Source organism: Notolabrus celidotus, chromosome 4 (genome assembly GCF_009762535.1).
Source record: "Notolabrus celidotus isolate fNotCel1 chromosome 4, fNotCel1.pri, whole genome shotgun sequence".
Lineage (NCBI taxonomy): Eukaryota > Metazoa > Chordata > Actinopteri > Labriformes > Labridae > Notolabrus > Notolabrus celidotus.
The window spans coordinates 27,836,163-27,861,536 of NC_048275.1; the positions used below are offsets into that span (position 1 = coordinate 27,836,163).

At 38.7% G+C, this 25,374-nt stretch overlaps 1 protein-coding gene across 3 annotated transcripts in view; it reads right to left on the reverse strand.

Moving 5' to 3' along the window:
• The window catches only part of LOC117811059 (gamma-aminobutyric acid receptor subunit pi), a 74,791-nt gene that overhangs the window by 43,360 nt on the left and 6,057 nt on the right, over nucleotides 1-25,374 (reverse strand). For 2 of the 3 annotated variants that reach the window (XM_034681084.1, XM_034681083.1), the window contains exons 1-2: nucleotides 16,694-16,740; nucleotides 15,433-15,522 (exon numbers count right to left, since the gene is read on the reverse strand). In XM_034681084.1, coding sequence (XP_034536975.1) covers nucleotides 15,433-15,485 — 53 coding nt within the window. In that variant the 5' untranslated portion in view covers nucleotides 15,486-15,522; nucleotides 16,694-16,740. Of the gene's footprint in view, nucleotides 1-15,432; nucleotides 15,523-16,693; nucleotides 16,741-25,374 lie in introns of those variants that run through there. The other variant, XM_034681082.1, reaches the window with a different exon arrangement.

Consider the following 25,374-nt stretch of genomic DNA (forward strand, 5'->3'; position numbering starts at 1 on the left):
CATTAGTGAGAAAAAAAACTCATCACTTATAAAGAAAAGTGTAACCATCCAGAAAATTCTATCAGCAGCATAATTAACTGATTTCATTTGAATGCTGATGAAACTGAGGAAAAGCATGCTTATGGATGCCTTCAACAAACATGTCCACACATATCATAACAGCAAATAAAGATTATGATAATTAATGCTAATTTCAGCTCTTTTATGAAGTCAATAACAAGAAGGTGCCGATAACAAAGTCGTGATGTTATTTGATGTGATGTTTTTAATCTAAGATATTCTAAAACAAAATTATGATGAAATACACATTTTTCAAATTTTAATGCAGCACTGAAATAAAGAAGCTGTACTCTACGGAGGACTGAAGCACCCAGAGTAACATATAAAAACACACAAAACTTAAGAACAATTTAATATTATTTTACATTTAAAAAAAACCCAACTTAATTAAGATTAATTTGCAAAGAAAATGCTAAATACATGACACCATGATGCAAAAATAAATAAATTAAGGAAATAAGTGAGAAGATGAAATAAAAACAAACAACAACTGGCATCACATTTTCTCCTGCTTTTCTTCTTATTAATCCAATGTCAATTTTATGGCGTCAATTGGTCAAACTGTTTATGAATCTGTAGATTTGTATTTTTGCAGTTTCAGTCTTCAGTGGCTCTCTTTGCCAGCTTGTCAAATACTGCAGCTTAGTCAGTTTACTTAAAATTTTTTATGTTGTCATAGTTCACAACTTTACCATAACGGTAAATAATATGAGGGGACATATTCAGTATTGCCAACTTAAAGTTTGTTTGTTTGTTTTGAAGTGGGACTGTATGAGGTACCCATCCATCCATTATCTTGACCGCTTATTCCGTTGGGGAGGGGGGGGGTTGGACCTATCCCAGCTTACTTGATTTGATTGATTTTGACTAGACTTGATTTTGCAGCTTCATCAGCCTTAGACGACATCATCAGCAATCTCACCTTCACTGCTCAGTCTTTGCACTCCTTCACCGTCATCAGCCCTAGACAACTTCATCAACCATCTCCTGATTACCGCCAAGTCTTGCAGTTTGGATCAGCTCCTTCATGTCATCAACCTCAGACATCTTCATCGGCAACACCTCCACTACAACTGTCTGAACTCTATGTTGCTGCCGCTCAGGGCAGAAACCCTTCGATTTCTGTATCTCCCTGTGGAGTTCAAGTGCTAAAGAAACTGACAATAAATCATGAACAAATTTTGCCATCTTATGCAATATCACAAATTCAATGCTACGGAAGCTTTGTAAAATAAATATTATCTTTACTTCACTAACTTGTCTCTCCTGATTGAAATATAGCATTAAAGGTGACATATCATGCAAAATCGACTTTTTAATGGTTCTCTACCTGAAATATGTGTCCCTGGCATGTCTACAAACCCCCCGAAAATGAAAAAAATCCATTCTGCCCCTGTTTTGATTTCTACACCTTTCTGTAAATGTGTGCTGAAACGAGCCGTTTCAGTTTTCAGTGTTTTTCATACGTCATAACGCCATCCGGCCTGTAACGTAAGTCAGAGCTTGGAGCTTGTTCAGCCCATAGACTGTATAAAATACAACTCAACTCCTCCTTCGTTTTTCATAACCTGCACACATGTGTGCTTACAAGAAGCTTAGGAGGAAGGCATGCTGGTTGTAGGCTGTCTTAATAAACACAAAGGTCGGTTTTACTCCCCACGTCTGCAGATTTGAAGATCTAGTGGATGATTTTTATTTTTCATGGAGAAGTGCTAGCGCTAGTTAGCATTGCCACATAGCTACATGTTGGTAGCTGTGTACCAAGACACACGTCGACATACTGACAAATAAAACAACAAGAAACACTAAATCTGTGACCAATCGTTCAGAAAGGTCCTGCTGCAGGCGCCTCTCCGTCAGGATCAGATTCTGGATCAAATTCAGAGGGTTGAATTAACGTGGGTCTGTGAGCAGCCGTGTATATTCAGCCAACATGTAAACATTAGATCAATGTGCTGGAGAGCCAAGGCCACATCCACTTCCTGAGGGGGCGTGGTCAGAGAGCTCATTCTCATTTAAAGGCACAGACACAGAAAACAGCCTGTTCTGAGCAGGGCTGAAAAAGAGGGGTTTACAGGCATGCCAAAATCTGATTTCAAAGTGTTTTTTTGAGAAATAAACTTAAAAGACATGTTTTGGGGACCTCTTAGACCAATATATTTTGATGAAAAAGAGCATAATATGTCACCTTTAAAGGTACAAGTGGAAATGAGAATATCTTCATGGCAAAAATATCAGGATTTATAATTAAAAAGGTCACAATAACAGTCCAGATAATTTATATTTCTTCATTTTGAAAAATGAAACGGCAACATGGCGTTCAAATCTCATCTAAACATTTACATCCTCGATAGCAATCTTGAAGGACATGATACAGTGGTTAGAGACAATGCACTGGAAAGGCAATGGTTAACCCTGAATTTACTCCAAAAAGTATTGTTTATCACGTCATATTCGCACTATATACTTGATTCATTATCTAACGTTTTTTGTTGACTGTTTTCATCAGTTAGACCACTTTAGTTTCCCGGTTAAAGGGAAATTGTATTGATCGAAACCTTTATCAGGAAACCAGAGGTTAATGTGCGTATGTATTGAAAAGCTGTGAATTTCTCCTTCGAGGCCTGTTCTACTTCAGCACTTCATTAAAAAGTAAAGTACAACTTCAACACAGGTAACATATTCATCAAATCCTCCAATGTAGCACTTTGTTGAAACACAAATGCCTCAGGCTGCAGACACCAGAAACAAGAGAGAAGAAAATGATGATGTATTCAGGTAAAAAGTTCATGTAGCTCCTCAGACGTACTGTATGCAAGTGGCTGAGGGTGGAAGACAAATTATTTTTAGTTTATGCTGAAAAATACTGAAATTAAAAAGACCATGAAACAACCTGTGGAGTTTTTTTTCCAACTTTCTGTGCTTTCTGTATGGTGGAGAAGTTTGTGACTCTTAGTTATTAAATACTTGAATCTGATTGGCTAGAACCCCATACCAGCCATGATAAATTCTCAACAACAAAAGTAATGCCAGGGACAACCTGATTGTCTTATGAAATAAATCCACAGACAGAAGGTGAGTATATTTCACCTCAGCCTGTTGACACTGAGGAAAAACTGTTAGTGTCCATCTCAGGCTGGTCATGAGAGCCAGGGAATAATGACAGTTAGTGGGCACAGATGTGAGAGCAGCCTGAGGAGCTGCTGCGCCCAGCCTTCTGTGACAGGGAAAAGTGGGGCAACATCTTGTCCTGCACCCAGGCAAACGCAGCAGAGCTGGTGAGAGCATCACTAAGCTGTCAATCACTACAAAGCAACTGAAACCATAAGTAGTGATAATAGCGACCATGTTAAAGTTGTAATATTTGCCTCATTTATGTTTAAAGGTGTTTCAACTACAGTGCCCAGAGAAGGAGAGCTGAATGAGGACAGAGAGTCAACATAAATATTCCTGAAGAAATCCTGCTCACCTTGTATAATGTTATAGTCAATGGGAACACTCAGAATTTGTTATTTTTTAATTAATAAAATCATACAAAAATCTTTATTTTTGTGTCATCATGTTTGTGTCTGTGGTTGGCAGCCGGGTCATAAGCAGGACCCCACTGCTAGACACATCTGGTCCTGTGCAACCTGTCACTGTTCTAATTCACATTACTATGTGCTGACTTTGTATAATTCCTTACTTACAGTATATCAGGTTTTGATATAGAGGCAGTTTTTAGATGTAGAGTGACAGCATTAGGGGTGCCATTTGGATCAATCAAACACTCTATTCATATGGCAGCAAATCACAAAAAATGTTATCTCAAGATGCTTTACAAACATAGCAGATAAACGATACTCTATGTTCTATTATTAACAAAGACCCAACATCAAGACAGGATAAGATTCAGTCCCATCTTACAGACAGAACTCGGTCTTATCTCATCTTAATCCACCATGAACAGAGCATGGTGGATTTGGATGTGGTCTTATCTGTGTGGTCTTGGAAGTGGTTGCGTTTGATGCAGGGTTGTAGATAGCCTACTGTTTCTTATTTAAGGCTAGCAGGTAACGGTCAGAACATTCCCCCAAATTGAATACATTACAGGCTGCAAGTTTTACCTTTAGAGGGAGGGATGCGGATATGACCTCAACATCTTATTTCTTATATCTACACCTGTTACATACTTTTGATACCACCGAGAACTGACAATACTGTTCTCAATCTGAATGGCAGCTTGGTCAGAGGTCCTGGAAGATATGATACTGTAGGAGTCAATCTATCTCAGTTTGAAATTAACCCCTAATAACTCAATATCAAGGGAAAAGAAAGTAAATAAAATGTGCAGAAGCACGTTCTGAAGTGGTGTACTTTTACATGACGTTAGGAACCTTTTTAATGAGTACTTGACTCTAAAAGACAAAAGGAAGAACATGTATGAACTCACTATGCAACACATGGGAAAATGTGACTACAAAAGATGTAAAAAATGATAGATACCTATTGAAGATACTTTTGGCAAGTAGCAGGAAAGCTATAACTAGAAAATGGTTGCAACTAGGTCCCCCAACAGTGGACCAGTGGTGTGGGATCGTTAAAGAAATCTACTGTATGGAGAGACTTACCTTTGTTTTAAGACTTCAGTTAGAGAAATGTATTGAACGCTGGGAAAAATGGAATGTGTATGCACCTTGAATAGTATGGCATATGATGTAAGTGTAAAAGAATAGTATGTTCTTGACTGTAACTCCCACGATGATCCCATGTTATTTGTTCATGCAAATACATAAAATAAAAAAATAAAAAAATAAAAAGATGTAAAAAAAAAAATGTGTTGTCGGAAAGTTTAAACATTCTCAGATAACGATTTGTTTAAGCTTGATCCACGGATCATCAGAAAACAACAATGTCGATCAGTTTAGAATAAGTTCTTAACCCTGAGAAGGGAGAGAGATACAAAGGCAACCTCTATAATATTTAGTTTCAGAGCCTCTCTCTGATAGGATGAGCAATCAGCTGCTGTAACATCCCTTTTAAGGCTGGAGCGTACTTTTTTTTATTTAATCTTCTTTTACAAGCTCCAAGATTTTGGAGCTCAAAGGGAGGCCCAAATAAGATCTTGGTTAATATTAATTAAAATGACACTACAAAGTGTTATCTTGGTAATAAGACCCTCAATCCCTGGTTCCAGCTTTGTAGTCTTGTATGATGAAATGGACCTCAGAGCTTTTGAGGAGCTTATGCAGAAAATAGGTTCTAAAACAGGCTTAGGTTGTTAAAATTTCCCACTGGATGCTGAACCACTTGTGTAAGTCCAGGGACACAGATCCAGACTTTGGAATGGTTGCAGGTTGTAAATGACGTCTTGGTATTTTGATTTATCTCAGAGATGGAGGCTGACCTTTCTGCTTATATGTCAGAGATGAAGGTTTTCTGACTCAGCCAGACGAGAAAAGATTGTTACTTTGGAACTTTGCACGACTTGTACCCTTCCCCATAGTCACATATGTGTTGCCAGACAAGTGTTATGAAATATATTATTTTATAGGAAAGGGAGTTAATTTAGCTTTATTTAGTTGTTATGAAGCACTGGGACAGGACATTCTTAGTGACTGAAAATCCTGCAAATACATCCAAATTCAGTTTATGCTCCTGTGAGGAGGTTTAAGCTGGTTAGGAAACAGACTAAAGTAAGCACTGACAATCAGCATAAAAATTGACTATATTTCTGTTTACTGTAGTTATCTTTACAGACTGAAACCGCACCTGGTGTAATTTTTTTTTTTTGCGTCTTGCTTTAATGCTAGTTTGTGGCAAAACCTTTGTTATGTAAGCCTTCCCAATGATATTTTATTCTATACTTTATTCTTCAATTTGTCTTGTAATAATTTCGTCTCCAACAAAATGCTGTCTCTGGTTTAATCTCCCTCCATCCTGATACACAGTATAAAGAAGCAAAAAAATCTAGGAAGAGAGAGTGGGGAATGCCGTGGCAAAATTCTAGGTGCAGGTTCTGAAACCAGGTCGCCTGGGAAGTACAGCCTCTGTACATGCAGCCTGATTCAACCACTGACCCAAACTGGCAACCCCAAGGACATACTTTCATTTTCGCTCCATGTGTCTTTAGTGCTGGCAAAGCTGGGGCTGCAGCCAGCCTTCTGGTAAACAAACCATGCAGAAGGATTAATTTCACTCCACCTTATAAAACTCACCATGTCAGTTATTTTTCCTTTACAAAACAACTATCAGCCTCAATAATTCCATTGCAGTTTGGCTCTCCTTTTTTCACATTGGCAGAGTACAGGTATTTCTGAAATTTCTGAAAGTCAAAAAACTCCTTTGGATAATGGTATACCGAGTGAGGGGACTTGTAAATGTTACATTAACACAACAAATGCATGCATAATGTTGCTATCTAAGTTTCAAAGTTTTAAATTAAACAAGTGAAGGTCTTACTAATTAATGGACAGGTTCAATTTGGTCCTTAGCAGGAGAAAATGCTGTATCAATCACTAGTTTAAAAAGAATCAGTTTAGAAAGTATTCAGTGGTGGGAAAAGGAAAAAACAAAGTTTACGCTCTTATATCACGGCCCCAATTAGAAAAAAACAAATCCTATTTAAGCCTATGAATTGTTTCTCAGTAATGTGTTTGGAGTAAACAACAAGCTGTGGTCACAGGAATAAAGAGGCCAATAAGAACACGCAGCCCTGTGGTTCAGAAAGTTTAACACTGCGGTATAATCAGGTCTCGAGCGAGAGTGATGATGGCTGCATGACTAACTGCTGTGGAAAAGGAAATGGTAGAAGAACCCAACAGAGGGAAGATGTTGTTTCAGATAGGGGACCTACAATTAAACTTAATGAACATGAAAAAGTGGTTTCCAGTAAGCTTTGCAGCAGAAAATGATAAATGATGGGTTTTAAACAGGCGAGGCAAGGCAATTACCAACAGGCAGTGTAGTAAAGAGAAAAGTCGATTTGGAGAAACTTTAAAGAATATCAATTGGCTCATTATTTTCCTCAGAGGAAACCAGGCACTATGATTTCTTTTTTCGAGTAAAACATTTCAAATACTCTCCATTAAAGACTTTCCATGAAATGTCTCCTGCAGACACAAGATAGTTTACTTGGTGCTTATTGCAGAACCATGTGTAAAATCTGACCATTTATCAAGGCAGTGGTACTAAACATAATAGAAAAACTGCAGAAATCCTCAAGCTTTCAGTGGGATGTTATTCAGCCAAGCCAGGCCCTGACAACCACTCTGAAACATCAGTCCTGTTATATTTTGGTATTCCTGACAAGTGACATCAGTGAGCAGCCTTAAGCATTAGCGTGTCAGGAGAACTAAAATTGAGGATCAGTCTTCCAAATCAATGTGCCAAAACACTTGTCGGAGTCAAATCTGGGTTTCTTTTTTTATCTGAAGGATGCTCGCAGTTCAAACTATATTCAAACTGCAGGCAGAGACATTTTATGGTTCAAATCAGTAAAAACATAAACTTCCCCCGCACCAGGATCTCCTTTTTGATCAGTAACAAATCCTCACAATGAAAGTATTTCTGATGTATTTGTGTATGATGATGTACTGGGGTGGTTATTTTTCCATGTGCACTTCTGAAACATCTTTTGTAGGGAAAGTTTAAGACAATCTCTTCTTGTCATTATTTCAGCATAGGGGTATGTTAATCCACTCTGTGGCAATCAATATATAGAGCTGACATGAAACAGATTTCCATACAGGACTACGTCATGTCTCTCCACAATAAGCAAGAAAAGCACAGTGTAAGCCTTTAATCTGCTTGAATAGGCTTCAGTTAAATTCCATCCCTTCTTTCTGTAAGCAGTGCTGTCGAACTGTTACTTCTATATGCACGGGTATGCTCTCCATGTTATCCAGGCTTTCTTTAAAGATATGGCATGACTAGCAGAAGAACACGTCTATCATTAGTAAGCTCATAAGGCTTTCCACCATGAGGCTGTTTTAAAAAAGAACTACTAATTAACCAGGTACCTGTAGTTTAAGAAGGCCTATATATCATATTCCCCTTGGTTAATTAATATTTCCAGAATAACTTAATCATGGATTATACTAATTAGGCTAATATTAATAAGGCTAAACCCATCCCCTAACAGTTTTGTCTAATCATAGCTTAGCATTAACTAGCCATAAGCTTTTGGAATTGTAAGCGTGGTGAGGCTGTGTGCATTTAATTACAATTTGATTTGATTCATATATGCAATTATTTATATATACTGAAATACTTGATAAGGAGGAATCATCAGGGGAAATAATCATTGAAAACAACTGCACACCAAGCTGGAGAGGTTTAGATTTTATGGTTTTAAAATGTGCTGTGTAGGTCCATGTTTGGTGCAAAATGCTGTATATGAAGGTCGAACTGATCCCTGTGAGAAACATTTGGAATTGTTATTATCTTATTGGATATTTCCTGCTGGGATTTCATAAAGTCTCTGAGAAAGAACCCACTTAAACCATGTACAGCCAATTGAGTCAAAGTCAATATAACTGAGTGTCTAAATTAAATAAAACACTTTTGTCTGTCACTTGAAACCAGCTATAGGTTGTACTTACTAGGAAGTTAGCTCTCGCCCTCTTAAGCATAACCGGCTTCCCCATTCAATGTACAGGAGCTCAACCTTGTTTGATAACAGATTGGTTTGCCCACCCCACCCCACCCTCACAAAAATGTGCGTCTCGTGCACACGTGTACACACGATTTTGAGTTGGAATTGAGCAAGTAAACACAAAACAGTCTTGCATTTGTACTTGTGCGAATAGTGGGATCGTTCACATCAGGTGTGGACACAACATCACTCCTCTCTTGCATGGACCACTTGTAGACTTATATTTAGAATATCCTTCCATCTATTCTTTTTATAGTCAACCCAGACATCCCTGACGTCTGAGCTCCAGCATGAACACCCATGATGGTGGTGTTATCTAATGTAAGAATTCAGTCACAAAGGTAGCCACTGTTTCTCTTCTCTTCATTGTTTCAACCTTTGCTCTCTTTTATAAATGACAGTCTGTATTCCTGAAATTAAAATCAGAGCAGTTGGAACAAGAGAAGAACAAATAATGTGGTTTGAAACTTCTGTGGTCTGTACCAAAGCCAAGTTTATTTAACAATCAGTAAATACTTCAGCTAAATCCAATACTGACTGTCACAAACAATGATGATTCAGGTTTTCTCTAAAATAAAACGTTCTCTTCTACAGGCTGTTTTCTATCCTTTTTGAATAACAAGCTGAGCTGTGATCCACAGCCTCTCCTCCCAAATTTCCTGCTTTGTTCTTTTGACTTGGGGAGAAAAACAGTGCTCCAGTGCTGCCAGGGTTTTCACAGGAACAAGAGAGGAGGAGGTTATCTGAGGCTGGATTGACACTCAAACATTCACCAGCATGTCATTATCCTCAACATGAAACGAGACATCAATCTTTCAACTGAGTTCAAGCAGGCAATTCACGTCCCCCTAAGCCTTCTCTGCATGATGAAGGTGAGACTTTATGACCCATTATGAGGTCCAGCATTGTCAAGGTCATAGGCAGTCTCCATAAAGCTGTTTGGTCAATGATGTAGCCATGTGAGTTCATGCAGAAGGTTGCAGTGCATTGGTATTCCACTGGCAGCTTTTCTAATCTCTGAGCTGAGCAGTCCATGCTAACAAGGTGTGCTAATAGTGGCCATAATGTTATGGACACCATAATTACCAAACAGAGTTATAGTTGGAACTAATCAATTAATTTCCATAGTTAAGCTTAGGCTCTTGAGTGGAAATGCTACATCTGTTCTGGTTATTTCTTGGGGTGTTTTCAAAGGTTTCATATCTAGATATCTGTATTTCAACAGAAGATTACTTAAGTGAATACACTTTAATATTTGATAGAGGTATTGAAAAAAAGTTCATAAATCTGACATATTTTTCAACAGGAAAGCTAATAAAAATGGAAAAACAACAGTTTCAAACTATTCTGCATGTACAAACATGAACAGAATATATTCCTTAATTCATACTCTGTATTTTGTAGTTATTGTTTTATGCTCATTTTAAGAAAAGACTCATTAGGTTGCATTGGTAATGTTGTTTAGATTGGAATGTTTGATCATTGTAAGTTCATTTCTTGGGTACCGCTTCAAATGATTCATATCACTCAAATCTGTACGGTCCAGGTATTATGTAAGATACAGACTAACTTATGCTCTAGCTATCATAAATCTGATATTAGTGGAAATGTGGTACCAACGATCTCCTGGGGCCAGATTACAAAATATAACCAGATGTACTGAGCAGGATTTTCCTCAACAAAGTACTTCTAATATATGTTCAGCTCCTATGAGAAACTGTAGACTGTAGCATGGATGAAGTCTCGGTGACATCACCCATTAGTTTTTGAAGCAGAGTTTTGAAGCCCAACAGTCGTGGTCCCTATATTGGAAATGCTGACTCAACCTAATCTTCAGTTGACCTTGCTAGAAGCAATGAGGCAGAGTAGAGGCAGGCATTTTGCTGCTTCTGGAGTGTGCCTCTCTGTTGAGAGTGTTTATTTTCTATGTAAAGATTGTCTTTTTTGAATGAGTGTGTATGTGGCTTCAAGGGCTTTTGGACCAGCCTCAAGTGGACATCCAAGGAACTGCAGTTTTTAACACTTCTGCATCAGCTTAATTTCTCACAGCAGGACGTTGTCATTTTTTAGAAACTTGGCAGGGGAGGCAGGAGAACTTTTCCCTTTCATGATCTTGCCCTGTTCAAGTGTTTAGTTGTGTTTTGTGTTGCCTTTCTTGTGAAAAATATTACACCTCTTTATTCAAAATGTCTAATATGGGCCTCACAGTGAATTTTTGGTGTAGGAAATGTAAGAGTCTGGTTCATATGTGATCTTAATCTCTTATCTGCCCGTGCAGCAGCAGAAACTGGGGTATAAATTAACTATAAACAATCGGTCTTCTCTCTTATAGTCTTGTTTGCATTGACCATACAGAGGCATCAGTATTAAATTCAGTCTGTCATTATTACCAAGAAACTCCTCACTTTAAATTTCTGTTCTATGCCTTCTTTTTAAACAAATGGTGTGCTTAGTCAGTGTGTTCTATGAAAATGCAAGTACTTCATGCAGAAAAGACCCAATACAAGTCAGAGAAGATATTGAAAAATAAATTAGTCTGAAATTTTCAAAGCGGTCCTCTTTAAAAAATGTGCTGCGGATCACTGCACTGAAACAAGTGGGAGAAAGAATGAATGAAGCTGTTTTAATTTTCATTTGGGTGCATGAATTCAAGTCAAAGTGGGCGAGCATAACTTTCCTTTTTTATGTAAATGGACTTACCAAGGACAAGCAAGTCCTGCCACTGTGTTATCATTGATACTATTGCAAATCATTGAGCTATTTATGGGTATACAATGGACATGAATATATATTCAACAAGACAAGTTTATTTTTTGGCTTCACACAGGACATGAGTGACAGTCTTCATAGTGAAACAAAAAGACATTTCAGCAGAAGCCTTTGAAGGCTGCATGTAAAACCTGCTTCCACTATTATGGGAAATGATTTTAACACATAAAACAAACTAACTAAACTTTAACAGACATCTAGGATGAAGCCGCACAAGTAATTGAGATGCTATAGATAGCCTACTTGAGCTGTTGTTATTGTTGAATTACTATTTGCAAGCTAACAGTAATGTTAGCCTCTAAAATGACTCAACCTCTGGGTCCGAGATGTTTGGTTATAGTTAAAATCCTGCAGGTATTTGTGAGTTCATCGTACGCCTACAATGATCCCACTACAGCAAGCCGATGATGCATCTCCCCATTAAGAGAGGCATTTGTGCAACACACAGAGCTGTAACTTTATTGATAATTTCCAGTATATCCAGTCATGCTAACAGGTTCAGTCATAATCTAATGTTAATAAATGAAACATTTTTCTACAAATCTGTGGTGTACCCCACAGTCAGTCCAGGCTTAAACAGTAAAAGCTTGGAGTGAAAGAGTGGTCCTCCTCATAACTAATAGTAACAAAGAGGACTGGACTGAGACTCAGGCAATAGGGACTCAAATCAGACTCGACTGAGATTCTTCTTTGGTGACTCAAACTTGACACAGACCTTAACACTGAGGACTCAAGACTCAACTTTGACACAAGATTTGGTCCTCAAAGTCATTCTTACTACACAGATTTAACAGTCTGGATATCAGCAGTAGAATTATTCCTGAGGAAACACTCACATTTCAGATTTATACAATCCAAGTGTGACTAGTCAGAATATGTTTTGGATATTCAAAATTACATTGATATGATATGCAATGTTAAGGATATCTGAAATGATCACAATTAAATGTATGACTACAAACAATTAGATTGTAGACTTTTTCCTAGTCAGACTTGTATTGCAGAATTGGATCAGGAAAGGAAGACTGACACGGATATCTGAAACAGAAAGCCCAATATATATGTCAAGTAAATGCTGCAGTAGATGGCAATGCTGTAGTGAAATTGGCATAATTCATCGTAGGAATAATAATGATGTTGTAGATATCTGAAATCCTAATTTTGAAAAGAAAGAACCTAATTATATTTATCTCTAATGAATATCCAGTCGAGCTATTGAATGTGAAAAAAGCATTGATATATTTTCATGGTATATAGTCATGCAGACTGACACAGGGAAATGGGAAAAGTCTTGTATATGTGCAGAAATCCTGGATATTATTTCATGGCAATTTGACCAACTGCCATGAGAGCCGGTTTTGAAGCGGCAGAATGCTATGCATTACAATTCAAACACAATTTGCAAAAACAGAAATGAAGCAAATTAAGTACTTCCCACACCAGAGGGGGAAAACCATTCATGCTCTCTACTGACTTAGTGGTGCGTGAAGGAGCCTTCTCATCACTAGAAACAACAACAATTACAAATAGGGCCCGTGTGGTTGAATGCACTGTCAGCTCAGAAAAAACACAATCTTAGTCTAAGTGTCTGAACAGAAACCTGAACCTTTAAGAAGACAAAATGAATATAGAGGTTAGACACCAGGAATCAGCGAGAAGAGTGTGAGCACTGTAGGAACCCTACACTCACTCTTTGTTCAGAAAAATGTGTCTGATTGGGGCCTGTGGTCAGTGCAAATGTTGGGCATAAATATATGGTTAAATAAGTGTTTAATAGGCCATCAGAAATGTCCAGTTATCACATGGTTAAAAATTCAGTGTTTTAAACCTAGATGCTTACACCAGTGCTTTCCAAAAGAGACTTAAGGGGGAGAAAGAGAGGGTGCAGTTTTTCCATGTAATGTCAAAAAATTCCAGCCCCATCTGCTAGAGTTTACCCAACAGGTAGAGTTTACTATTTGGAAAACACTTTGTAACCCTCACATTTGTGCAGCCATTTGCTTTTGTTATTTTCTTTATGCAGACAATTATTTCAGCAGCTTGTAGTCAGTCCTTTTTTGTTTATTTCAGCTTCCCCCTGAGGTCATATGAGATCATGCAGGATTGCATGAGGTGGTATGTTACTTCCTATGGCACACACAATAATCTTAATACAATCTTGAAGCTATGAAGCATTACTTTAATGTGTTTTGATGTGTTTATGTTTAAGATCAGAAAGGATGATACCTCTAAATTGTTTTCCAATGTTCATGATGCAACCTGATTTTTTATCAGTTTATACTTCTGTAGTTTCAGCCCCACCCTCCTTATGTTAGAGCTGATTTTGATCTTTGCTAATCTAAAATGTTGATCTGAACAGGTAGGGGTTGGCGATACAACTCAAATGTGTTTCAAATAATAAGCAGGTAATGATAAGCTAGTATTTCAAAGAGTGGGAATGAGACTCTGTCGTTGCATTTACCATCTTTGCAATGCACTGCTTGAGTGTAATATGACACAGAGAGACAGGGTCTGTTGCTTCAGTACTTATCACAAAACAATGAAAAATCAGAAACTTTTAAAAGTGTTTTCATACTCAGTGTGTGCAGCTCAATAATGCAGTGGATTCACTTGATGTGGCAGACATGCTGTTTGTATCAGCAAAGTCAGCATCAAGGTGCTGGGTCTGTGCTCGGTCAACATGCAACCATTTATGAGCATAGAACAGCAACGGATAGAATGTGCTGATACTGCAATCTGTCTGCACTGGCAAATCATCAACATTTTACTTTCCTTCACAGTCTAATATCATCTTATCACATACTCCTGTTACCAATTCATTTCATTAGACAGTGGATCATCAATGTATACAGTCCTGGCCTTATAGTGGGATAGATTGCCAGATAAGAATGAGGTAGGGAGTAGAGACACTGTGACACACACACACACATAGTTGAGTCTTTTAATACACCTTGTCCTCCCTGGTATATAAGGCACTAAAATAATAATTTCACATGCTTAAATCTTGTGTTTTAAGCTAGCTACAAGCATTTTTAAGAGTTGCAGTATAGTTGGCTTCAAACAGCAAAGTTTGTCTCTGCAAGTGTGTGTTAATTTTTAATACAATGTTTTGTTTGCTGTCTCTAAAGAGCTGCAATTACATTTAAAAGCTTGTTTTTCACAATAAAATAACACTAACATAAAGGGGAAGCAAAGGTTACCACAAAGTGATATGATTGAAGTCTTTTTAGTCCCAAGTGACTCGATACACTTTGACACAATGATGTGTCATAGTGTATGTATAGTTTTTAGCATGGGATGTTTTAGAGTTCACAGATTTCATCAAATTTATTTCATGTATGATCAGCCAAAGTGTGGCGTATTGAGTTTACACTAACAGCTGATGTGTTTGACTACATAATAACATAGCAGGCAACCTGCTTCAGCACATTATCCAAGAGTTGATTGTGCAAAGAAGTGCTGAACTATACAGAGAATATCTTATAGCAGGATTCAGCAAGACCCAGAGGGCTCGCTTTATCTGAAATGTGCAAAGAGCATTTTATGCTTTGAAAACAAACTGCAGGAAGACGAGGGGCTTCTCTTCACGGTTACATCGCCAAAACATCCCATCATTCTCTCTGTGTGACCTCTGCAGGGATTATAATACAAACTGTATGCAAGACTGATACATGTGATGCTGGATCCTGCCTCATTGGTTCTGCTCAGCAGCGTTGAGAATGTGTCAGAGGAATTCCACTGCCTCTTGTGCATGATGCATGGGGTGCTGTTATTGAGCACTGATGCTTCACAGGTAAATGATACATCTGATTACCTCTCTATCTTCCCCTCAGCTCACTGTACACAAAGCACTGGTTGTGTTGGTTGGTACAAATTAGACTCTGACACTCGATTATGCTCCCTGCCTTGGAGATCTTTGTGGCTGCAGATCCCAGCGGGTGTATTTCTCCATCTGTGTGCTGTCTTACCTGCTAATTAGGAGGATGGTGAACAAGGTCCCTCCAGATACAGTGAAAGCCATGGCTGCAAGAGGAGTGGAGACACCGGGTGGAGTTTATCTGGAATAAAAGCACAAAGGGATCTAAGTGATGATAGTATATGCAGACAATATGGATTTCGTTCTCTTTGAAACAAAGATCGTTTGATGCTGTGCTGATATAATGACTCCCACATCTTCCTTTTATTGAACTAAATCAGCTGGCTTACACTGCAGGTAGCCTGGTCCTGTTATTAATCTTTACAGTCCAGATTTGTAAATGTAAATTTGTGTATGTATATATATGTATTTCTGTGCGGTGTCCTTGAGTGCCGAGAAAGGCGCCTTTAAATAAAATGTATTATTATTATTATTATTATTTCCACAAATAGATTTCCACTGAGATGATATCTTTCACTGAGGTAATGGAGGTTTCTGTGTGCCACTTGCTTATCTTTTACTGAGTCTGACAGGCTGAAATGAGGAACCTATTAACAGACATATTTCTAATGTCCCTTACAGCACCATATTACGGCACGGTTATACCTGAGGGAGTGTCTCTCAGCAGCACAATGACCTCTTCCTACAGACCTCTTCCCAACTCTAAGTTTGAAAGATCCAGACTTTGGTGAAAAGTAATAAAGCACTTTTCTTCAAAGAAAATCTTCTTCTCTCCCTCATGCATCTTTTAAGATGAAAGCAGACAGAAACCCTTCAGAGACCAGAATGACTTCACCACAGCGACCTGACTAATGCGGATGGCAAGCTGGGCCAAGGAAATATTTAATGCAGAGTTGAAAGTGAGACTCTGTGGTCATAGTTATAAAAGGGGTTTTTGCTGAGGTGTAGGCGTGAAATATAGTGAGACCTGTTGGTTGTAATGTTACCAGTTTAGTTACATAATATTGGTTAATGGTGTGTGGCTCTGAAGCAGGTGAGACATGGTTTTATCACTATTAAGGTTATTTTGGTTTTCACAAAGCAACACCGTGCTCTGTAGAGTGTTCATATGCATGCTGTAAGGTTACACAGCCGCCCTCATAATAACATCAAGCTGGCTGAGAGGCCTGTGTTAAAATTAGCATAGCATGTTACCACTGTGTGTGAAAACATTTGACAACCTACAAACATTCCTACATGTTGAAAGACTACAAAGGCCCTTTTTCAAAGCAAATGAAACACACTGATTGGTCCTTTACATAAACCATTTTATACATTGTTAAAACATGTTTAAGGTAGCTTTTGTTTGTCACCTGTTCTCCACTGCAATGACTGAGTTCCACCAGGAACTGCCAAACAGAGCTGCAGTCTGCCATTGGCTTATTAAGTGGTGTGCCAAGTGGAAGGCACCATGTATGAATGAGGGGGACGGATGTTTTTACAGATGAAATACGAAATTATCTTTTAAGTGCATTATCAGAAAGGACTTTATGAAAATTTGGATAATGTTAGTGGTTTGAATAATTTGCAGACCTGATAGGAGTCTGAAGGGAGTTAATTGACTACAAACTATGAATCCCTCACTATTGGTAGGAGCCAGCTGCTGTATAAGAGGGGCTTGATGTCCGTGAGTGGTGTGTTGCAGTTGAAGTCGATCGGTTGTTGGAGAGTGTTGCAAGTTAACAAAGAGCAGACTGAGCTGCAAGGGCTCAAGTGGCATTGTGTAGAGCTTCGTCCTTAACTTTGGCTAACACCTCCGTCTAGCCTTGAGCCATTTTTCCCCCCTTGTTTTTAGTCCATTTTTTTCTTGCAAGTATTATTGTTTTTTCGTTGACCCCAGGCCTGCACTGTACATAATGCTGCAGATGGATTTTTCTACACTGAAAATAAATACACATGAATTGCAGCTTGGATTTTGCCTCATTTTTTAAGCCAACTCAACTAGGCCATCCTTACACAGGTATTTTCAAACACTTTTACACCAGCTGGGGTCTAAAGTGGCCAACAATGCTTACTGATCTGCAATGGCCTGAACATACTAACATTCAAAACATGCTGCAAAGTCAGAAATGATGCACATTCATAAACGTATGCAAAGGCCAAAAAAAATGGAGAGGTGAAAAAATGCTGTAAATGTTAGGATATGCTGGGAAAGTGAACAAGCTGCAAATACATAAACTATGCTAATCCAAAAACACAAACAGTTGCAAAAGAAAAATGCTCGTATCCAGACATGACAAGGATGTGCCCTAGGCTTTGAGGAGTGCTTAGTGGAACAGCTTATTAGCGTCATCAACATGTTTTCCCCGTTCACACTTAATTTAAACTTGACAAGGAACCAGCTTTATTGCTTGATAAGAATCTGGCACAACATTAAAGGCATATAATAATCTTTAAATCACAGCTGCAGGAGAAATTAAAATCCTTATTTTCCCCATACTCTGTTTAGAGCCTGAGACATGGCAGTCAACCTACTGCTAGCTGTGCAGCTAACTGAGAGTTGTAGCTAGCTCGCACTTAGGGGTGGTTACTTTTGTATAGCTAGCTGTCCATCAGAAACAATGTTTAAACAATAGTGGTTAGTGGTTTTTTTTTACATGTTAGAAAGTTGTACCTTTTTCCTTAAGTGATATAAACGGTCAGTTAGTATCCAATGAAAGAACAACTCAAGCAAACTAATGGAACCTTCCAAAAACATAAAGCAGATTCCCGGAATAAAATACTGCAGTTTCCCTTCAACAGTACAAACAAAAATTTAATTTTCACCCATGCTTTTTATGGTTTTATGATTGCATGGTAGATGAAGTTGCTTTTCCAGACATTAAACCATAGTACTTCCTCTCTGCAAACGCTAATAAGACCAATAGCCAAATCAAATCACCCAGCACTCAGCCGCAATTTGGGACTTATCTGCATACTGAGCAATTTGATCGAAAGTGCAGAAAGCATTACGATGATAAAGCATGGCCCACTTTTCGCTTAAATGTCTTTGCTGTCATCTTTGTCATAGTCAAATGGACTGCAATAAATGACATGAGTGTTCCTGACAGACGGCAACAATGTTTCACTTGCTGCTGATGAGCTCATCATAGACACATGCATTATGACTCATGTGCAGTTAATGTAAATAATTCACCCAGTCTAAATGCAGCGTATGGTTTCCTTTGTCTTACACTCTTCAAACAATCCTGCAACTATTTATTTTTCCAAGTACTCTCTGTGCTTTGCCTTTTATGGGAGGTATATACAAGATGGAACACAGGCAGTGGAGAGAGAGAAATGGAGAGTTAAAGCCTAGAATTATATGGGGTTTATGTACTATAAATAAAGCACAAAATACTGAATCAACAAATTCCCTACTCAGAGCAAAGCAAGATAGTATTTCACAAACAGTCAGGCAACTATGTTTTAACTCATGATTCCTCTGGTCCCACCTCCTGGATGACCTGTCAATCACACAGGCCTGAGCTCATTTCTGGAAGTGCTGTTTGCATTACATAAAGACCAGTATGTATCTGTCAGACAGTACAGGCTTAAACATATCTGGTCAGAATGGGTCAATGTTTGTATTCACTCCTGATTGTAATGCGGTTCTCCTGCCAGACGGTGGCTGTAGTTTGTCTGAAAGCTGTTTGCTAACAACATTAAATCACAGAAGTAGAATAATGCTAGCAACATCAAATAGTAAAAGAAAGAGAAAACATGAAAGACAGCTTCTGTAAGACTGTGCTGTGTGTTGTGTCCCACAACCATGTTTTCACTAAAGAAGTGACTTAATAACGATTTCCCTTACTTCTATAGTACTGATTTCTGTTTTGTTTTTTTTACAATTTATTGCCACCACCACATAAATGCATAGCTTCTGAAGTTATGGTCATTTCACGTACTTTCACACGACCTCACTTTGCAGAAAACGTTGCTCAGGTAAGTGTTGGAATAGTGGCACAATGTAGATAGTCCAAGTGACTCCATTGTTTACAATCTGTCTGCAGCACATGTAGCAGTGAATCAAGAAGTAGTTGTTAGAGTATAATTATGTCAAATCTCCCATAATAACATTATTTTTTAAGACCTCATGATTCCTTTGTAGAATCTTATCGGTTCAAATTTCAACAAAAATATTTGCCTACATTCTGTCTAATAAATGCAGAATTTTCACTTCAGCTCTAGTGGATTTTTCCTCACCTTGAACCATATTGGTCTTAAAACTCCAGTATTGGTCATTTCTGGAGCCCACACTGCACCACTTGACTGGAATATTAATGCAGGATGTAGAAAAACAAGTGTAACTTTAAAACCTATGCAATGGAAAAGGTTTAAACTGGGCTTGATATGAAACATGCAGAGTGAGCGGCAAAGATAGAGGAATCAGTGGGGATGTATTTTCAGCATTTTAAAATGAAGTTAAAATGTAGAGCTCTGAAAACTTAGGATACAAAATTAATCATGTTTTTCCACTCCTGCAATTTCAACTTACAAACACTATTTGTATGTTAAATACTCTAGCAACATGTATTACAGATTCTGTTCATCCTCCCCTGCACTTGATGTCTGGAGCCCTGCCGAGGAATGCCATTATGTATGATTATCTTAACATGCAAAATGGTAATCCATTAAAATGTCTGAATAAGCCATTCAGTCGGTACATTACAGCATGTTACATAACCTGGAGAACTATTGAGAGGACTGTGGATGGCTTCCTGAACCCTGTTTGACTTGAATGACATCATTTCAATGACATGCTTGAATGCTCCATGCACCTGTATAGATTTTACTCTCACATAAGTCAAGAAGACAGCTGAGATATTAAGTTGCAGAATATTTCTTGCGTAAAACAGTGGTATATTATTTATAAAGGTTGGACTATGGATGAAAGGTGATAACGGGTGCCACAGGCCAAGTAAAATATTCAGATCTGGAAAGAGTCCTGCGAAAAGATGATTTACATGCTCCATTGCATTGAAGGGAAAAATCACCCACCACATATTGATCCAAATAAGATTTTAATTGAATGCAGGAAAATAAGACTTTAAACGATCCATGCAATAGATTTGTAACTAGCTTACAAAATGCAAGTCCAGTCTTACCAGAACAAGAAAGCAGGGAGCATCTTTTTAAATCAAACTGGACATCCCATCGACACTGGAGAGACTAATTCAAAAACAACAAGATAGTATGTGTTGAGTTTGTGCCATGGTTGCTCGTGGTGTAGATTTCATGGATCAGACAGCAAGAAAACAAATGAATAATTAACATTTAATTTCCTGTGTAAGGCATAATCTGCTTTTTCTGTCTCTTTTAATGGGGGACTTTTTATCTTACTTTAGCAAGAGGACTGGGTACCCCGTACCAGTGCTGAGTTGATATCATTTCCTGACAGCTCATCACTTGAATATGAATAAGTTTGAGGGCACATGGTACTGCCATTTCTACATCTCTGACGTGATTTCATTTAAATGTTATTTAAGGAAGCAGAGAAATGTGCTTGTCCTCAGAGGTTGCTGAAGCAGCGGTTCAATTTGGGTGTTTACTTTCCGTCTACTCTAGTCATGACTGACGGGGAAAACATCCCCTTAACGTTATGCGACTTAATATAACAAAAAAGAGATTATTCAAAGATTACAATGAAGGGATGATGTATACTGAGCAGGTGGTTTAAACAGAATACCGAGAAGGTGAGATGAGGGATTCTATTTGCCATAACCACCACCTCACTATACATGATCCCACTTGTACAAAAAAGTGGATACTACGTATTGATTTAAAGATAATTTTATTAATTAAAAAGTATGTTTTAATGCAGCAAAACATACATAGTCCATCAGATTCAATGGCTGGTAGTGCTTCCATGGCAACAGTATTCTTATCAGCAAACACACAGAAAAGAAACTCTTGGCTGGGAGTTGCTCAGTGGTGTCCCCTGGCTGGGCCATAATTTATTAAAAGTTGCCATTGGTTTCCAGAGGCATATATATCATCGTAGGCAACGATTGCCATTTGGCTCTGAGATGAAACTGACTGTAATTATTAACTTAGGGGTGCTGTTAGTATGGTCTTTCAGTATTTGTGATTTATCTTCCTCAGTAGTTCCATGTACAACTTCTGTCAAACAGCAACCAGAGTGTCTGAATCAGAACAAAAAAAACTTAATTTATTTCACTTCTTTTGATGTCATGTCTGTTTTTGCAGGAAGTTACAGAGAGCAGAATCAATTGAAGATTGCAGCTTTATTTCACATTAACAGTAATCAACTTAAAACCAAAACACACTTGTAAATGCACAGAGAAAGGAAACTGTGTGCATTAGCAGCTGGCTGCTTACTGCCAGTGTTTTAACCCTGATTTTGAAAGCATTGCCTCACGTAAGGCACAGATATCTCCACTCCTTAGTCCGTGTCAGTCTGTCAAATATTTCCTGGCATCTGCCTGAGCTCAGCGACCAACCAGGTGAAGAACACTTTAGCACTGGATGATGGGTAGCAGCCCTCCAAAGTGAAGTCTGTCTTTCAGCTGTTGCCCTGACTTTTGGGAACATGATATTAAACCGACTTGAAAAGAGCAGCAGCAAATATAAAAAAGATATGTCAGGCAGAACTGAGTCACTATTTTTAAGATTGGATTTTCTTTCCTTTGTTGCTCTTCAATGTACTTATTCAAGGCATACTGGATGAGTCACATTAATAGCATGTCAACCTCTGTGGCCTTAAAGCTGCTCGTCAGTACCTAAATTCAGCCTGTCCCCCCAGTAACTGTCTTCTTTTTGTCAGAACCAGAACTCACAAAATGTGACAAGAATTCTGTTCTCATTCTACCAAACCCTGAAAGCATTCAACAAAAGGCTGTTTATTCATAGTGTTAACCATTCACTACTTCAGCTCCCTGACCGTAGTCGGGGAGCACAGGGATACTTACGGGTCTGCTCCAGGGTTGAAGTTGATCCAACTTCACCCCTGTTTACCTCAACCTCTATGCAGCTGGTGGGAAATAGCAGACTCGAGTCCGGTTCGGTTTCAAGGAGTCGTGGCTTTATTAGTGTTCACAACTGCACTTATAAAATGGCATAAACTCACTATGATACTCGGTGCTGACTTTTGCTCTCCTTCTCTTTCTTTCCAGTCACCCGCTCACCGGCACTTCACACACACAGACGTCACATCCTCTTTCACTCTCACTCACTCACTCTACATTCCACACTTACACACACAGCTATCCTCAACCGAGCTACGCTACTATTATAACAATAAATAATGTTTGATAGTTGCCTGAAATTTGTCTGGGTCAAACCCTGCATAGGCATAGTACAGACTTTTAGTGCTTTGCAGACGACACTCAGCTCTGTGGACCGCCTAAGTGTGGCACCACTGATGTTTCTCATTATATCTTGTATGACTGAAATCAAAAATTGGATCTCTGACATTTTTCTTCAGCTGAATGATTTCAAATCTGAAGTCATAATCATTACCTCCTCAGCATTCCTCGAGCAGAGCTGCCCTAATGATGTCCGTAAAGAGGCTGCAACCTTAGAGTCAGTTTAGACTCTGTTCCTTTGGTTTTCTTTTCTTTTCTTTTTCGTTTTATTTTATTCCACCATCAGCAAGCTCAACATCTAAAGACAGCAATTTATTCAAAACACTGCTGCTAGGCTTTTAACACACAGCAAGAAATCATAAAACACCAGCCCTTGCTGCCCTTCACTGGCTACCTGCAAGTTTGAGATTAGATTTTAAGTTCTTGCTGCTTGTTATTAAAGCCTTAAATGGTCAGGCTGCAGCCTGACTGCTTACTGAGATCATCTAGTAGTATAGTGTATGGTGAATTAAGAGGACTTCATTACCCATACTGTTGAATGAATGCAACTTTTGTGGGGGAAAATCCAGTTTATTTCTGGTTCTGTTAGCAGGTTGCACTCCTGGTTATAGTGAGCTAACGTGTAAACCTTTTTTTATCAGTATGATGTTCAGTTTAAAGTCCAGACTGTCATCTCGTCATCTTGAAAGTAAGTTACATCAAGCAGGGCCCTACTTGTTGTTCCTAAACTCATCTTGTCACAAGAGGTGACCAGCTTTTGCCGTTCCGGTTTCACAGCTGTGAGACTCTCTGCCTGATGATGTCACTGCATTCACATCCAGCCAATGAAAGATCATAGCACAAAGCATTGAAAGTGCTGAGGAACAATGCTGACATGACTTGATGCCCATTTCTTGGGCTTGCTCCCTGGTTTATGTTTTGCCAAAATGTTGTGCCTGCTCTGATAAAACTCAAATCACTGATCCTGGTAGACCTGTGAACAGGTCAGTGAACAGGTCTACAAGGATCAGTGTTTTGATTCATATCCCAAACAATATCTAAATGTCTTTGCCTGGAAGCTTGAGCTCTACCAGGTAGAGTTGATTTCCCAACAGTTTTCCACCAAGCTTTGTGTTGCCAAAGGAACAACCTATCCAGTCGAATGAAATACCATAAAACAAGAATGAATAAAAATACGGTGAAGTGTCCCTGTGTCCCAATCCATCCATAATTTAAGACATGAGCACATACAAGTAGGAATACGATATGCAGGAGTAATATTCTTCCTCCTCTCACCATATGAAAGCACCCTTCCTCTTCCTCACACTCAAACTTCAGTCCAGTTCCTTTGCTGTCAGATTCTTTCAAAGATTCTCCTACATAATTAGTAAAAGTATGTCCTCGTACACATTCACTAATGTTAGAAGAATTGTGGGTGGTAAAGTTTCATTGGTTATCAAATGTAGGTTCTTTGAATTTGTTGCCATCATCTCACCAACATTTCTCATCATATAAAAGTGACTTCACTTCACAGCCTTCCTGACAGAGGCCCTCTCAGTCTCACTCTCTTTTTCTCTCGATCTCTTCTCTCTTTAAAGCACACTGAGGCAACCTCTCACAGAAACATCGTGACTCTGAGGACCTCATCCAGGCGAGGGTCACTCCTCCCCTGTTTCATCTGCAGGTTCAGAAGCCTCCATTCAGGCTCTGAGTGACTTCTGCTTCTCATCCTCCAAGACGGTCTCCAGGGTCTGTCGCCCTGCTTCATTACTGAGATGCTATTGGTACTGACATGATTGTGGTGGAGAGGAAGAGTTGACCGGTAGGGATTTTTGTTGTTTGAAGAAGTAGTTTTATATTTTACAAAGTATTTATTTTCTTACAGAGTCAGATGAGATGATCATTACCAGTTTAGCAAGTAAGAACCTATAGAGACTGACTTGTATCGGGTCTTTTGAGAACAATACCAACATTGATTGTTGAGGGAAAAACGTACTGATTACCAATAAGCTATCAGGCGTAGCGAATTCTTGCTGGAATGAAAGAAATTGTGGGCAGTGCATTGATTTAGCAACATGTTGAACCTAAAAAAAAAGTACCCTGTGCTGCACTGTGTAGGCCAAACTAGTACATGATGGACCATCTCTAAATCACTTCAGTCACTGTTTTCTGTATCACAGATTCTGGGAGAGAAATTGCCTTATTGGTGCTTCTTGCTTACATTTGCCACAATGTAGATACATCTGGGATAAACCCATACTTGCCAAAAATAATCAGGTTCCAGAAGTCATTTTTAACACAATACATCCACTGTGAAGTGAGAAGTGCTTTGACATATTTTTGGGTGATGGTGATGGTGATGGTGATGGTGATGGTGTGGGGCTCCCTCTGCTCCCCTGACCTCTCCCTTAACATGAGAGGTCTGGTTTAGATGCAGGTAAAGGGTTGTAGCGGCAACTATGGATGTTCCTAAGTCACATATTTTCTTGCCATTAAAATGGGAATTTAAAACCCAATTCTTTGACTAGTTGTAAAAACTGTAAAAAACAAAACAAAAACTGAGCACAGTTAATGAATACCACAAAATACAGGATTACAGAGCCTGCAGATAAATGATCGCAAAGTAGTTTAGCTAATTTGGCAATGTTAGCAGAGCTAGCACCACCAGTCTTTCCAAGCTCCTTGCAGGTTAACGTTCCCATGCTTGT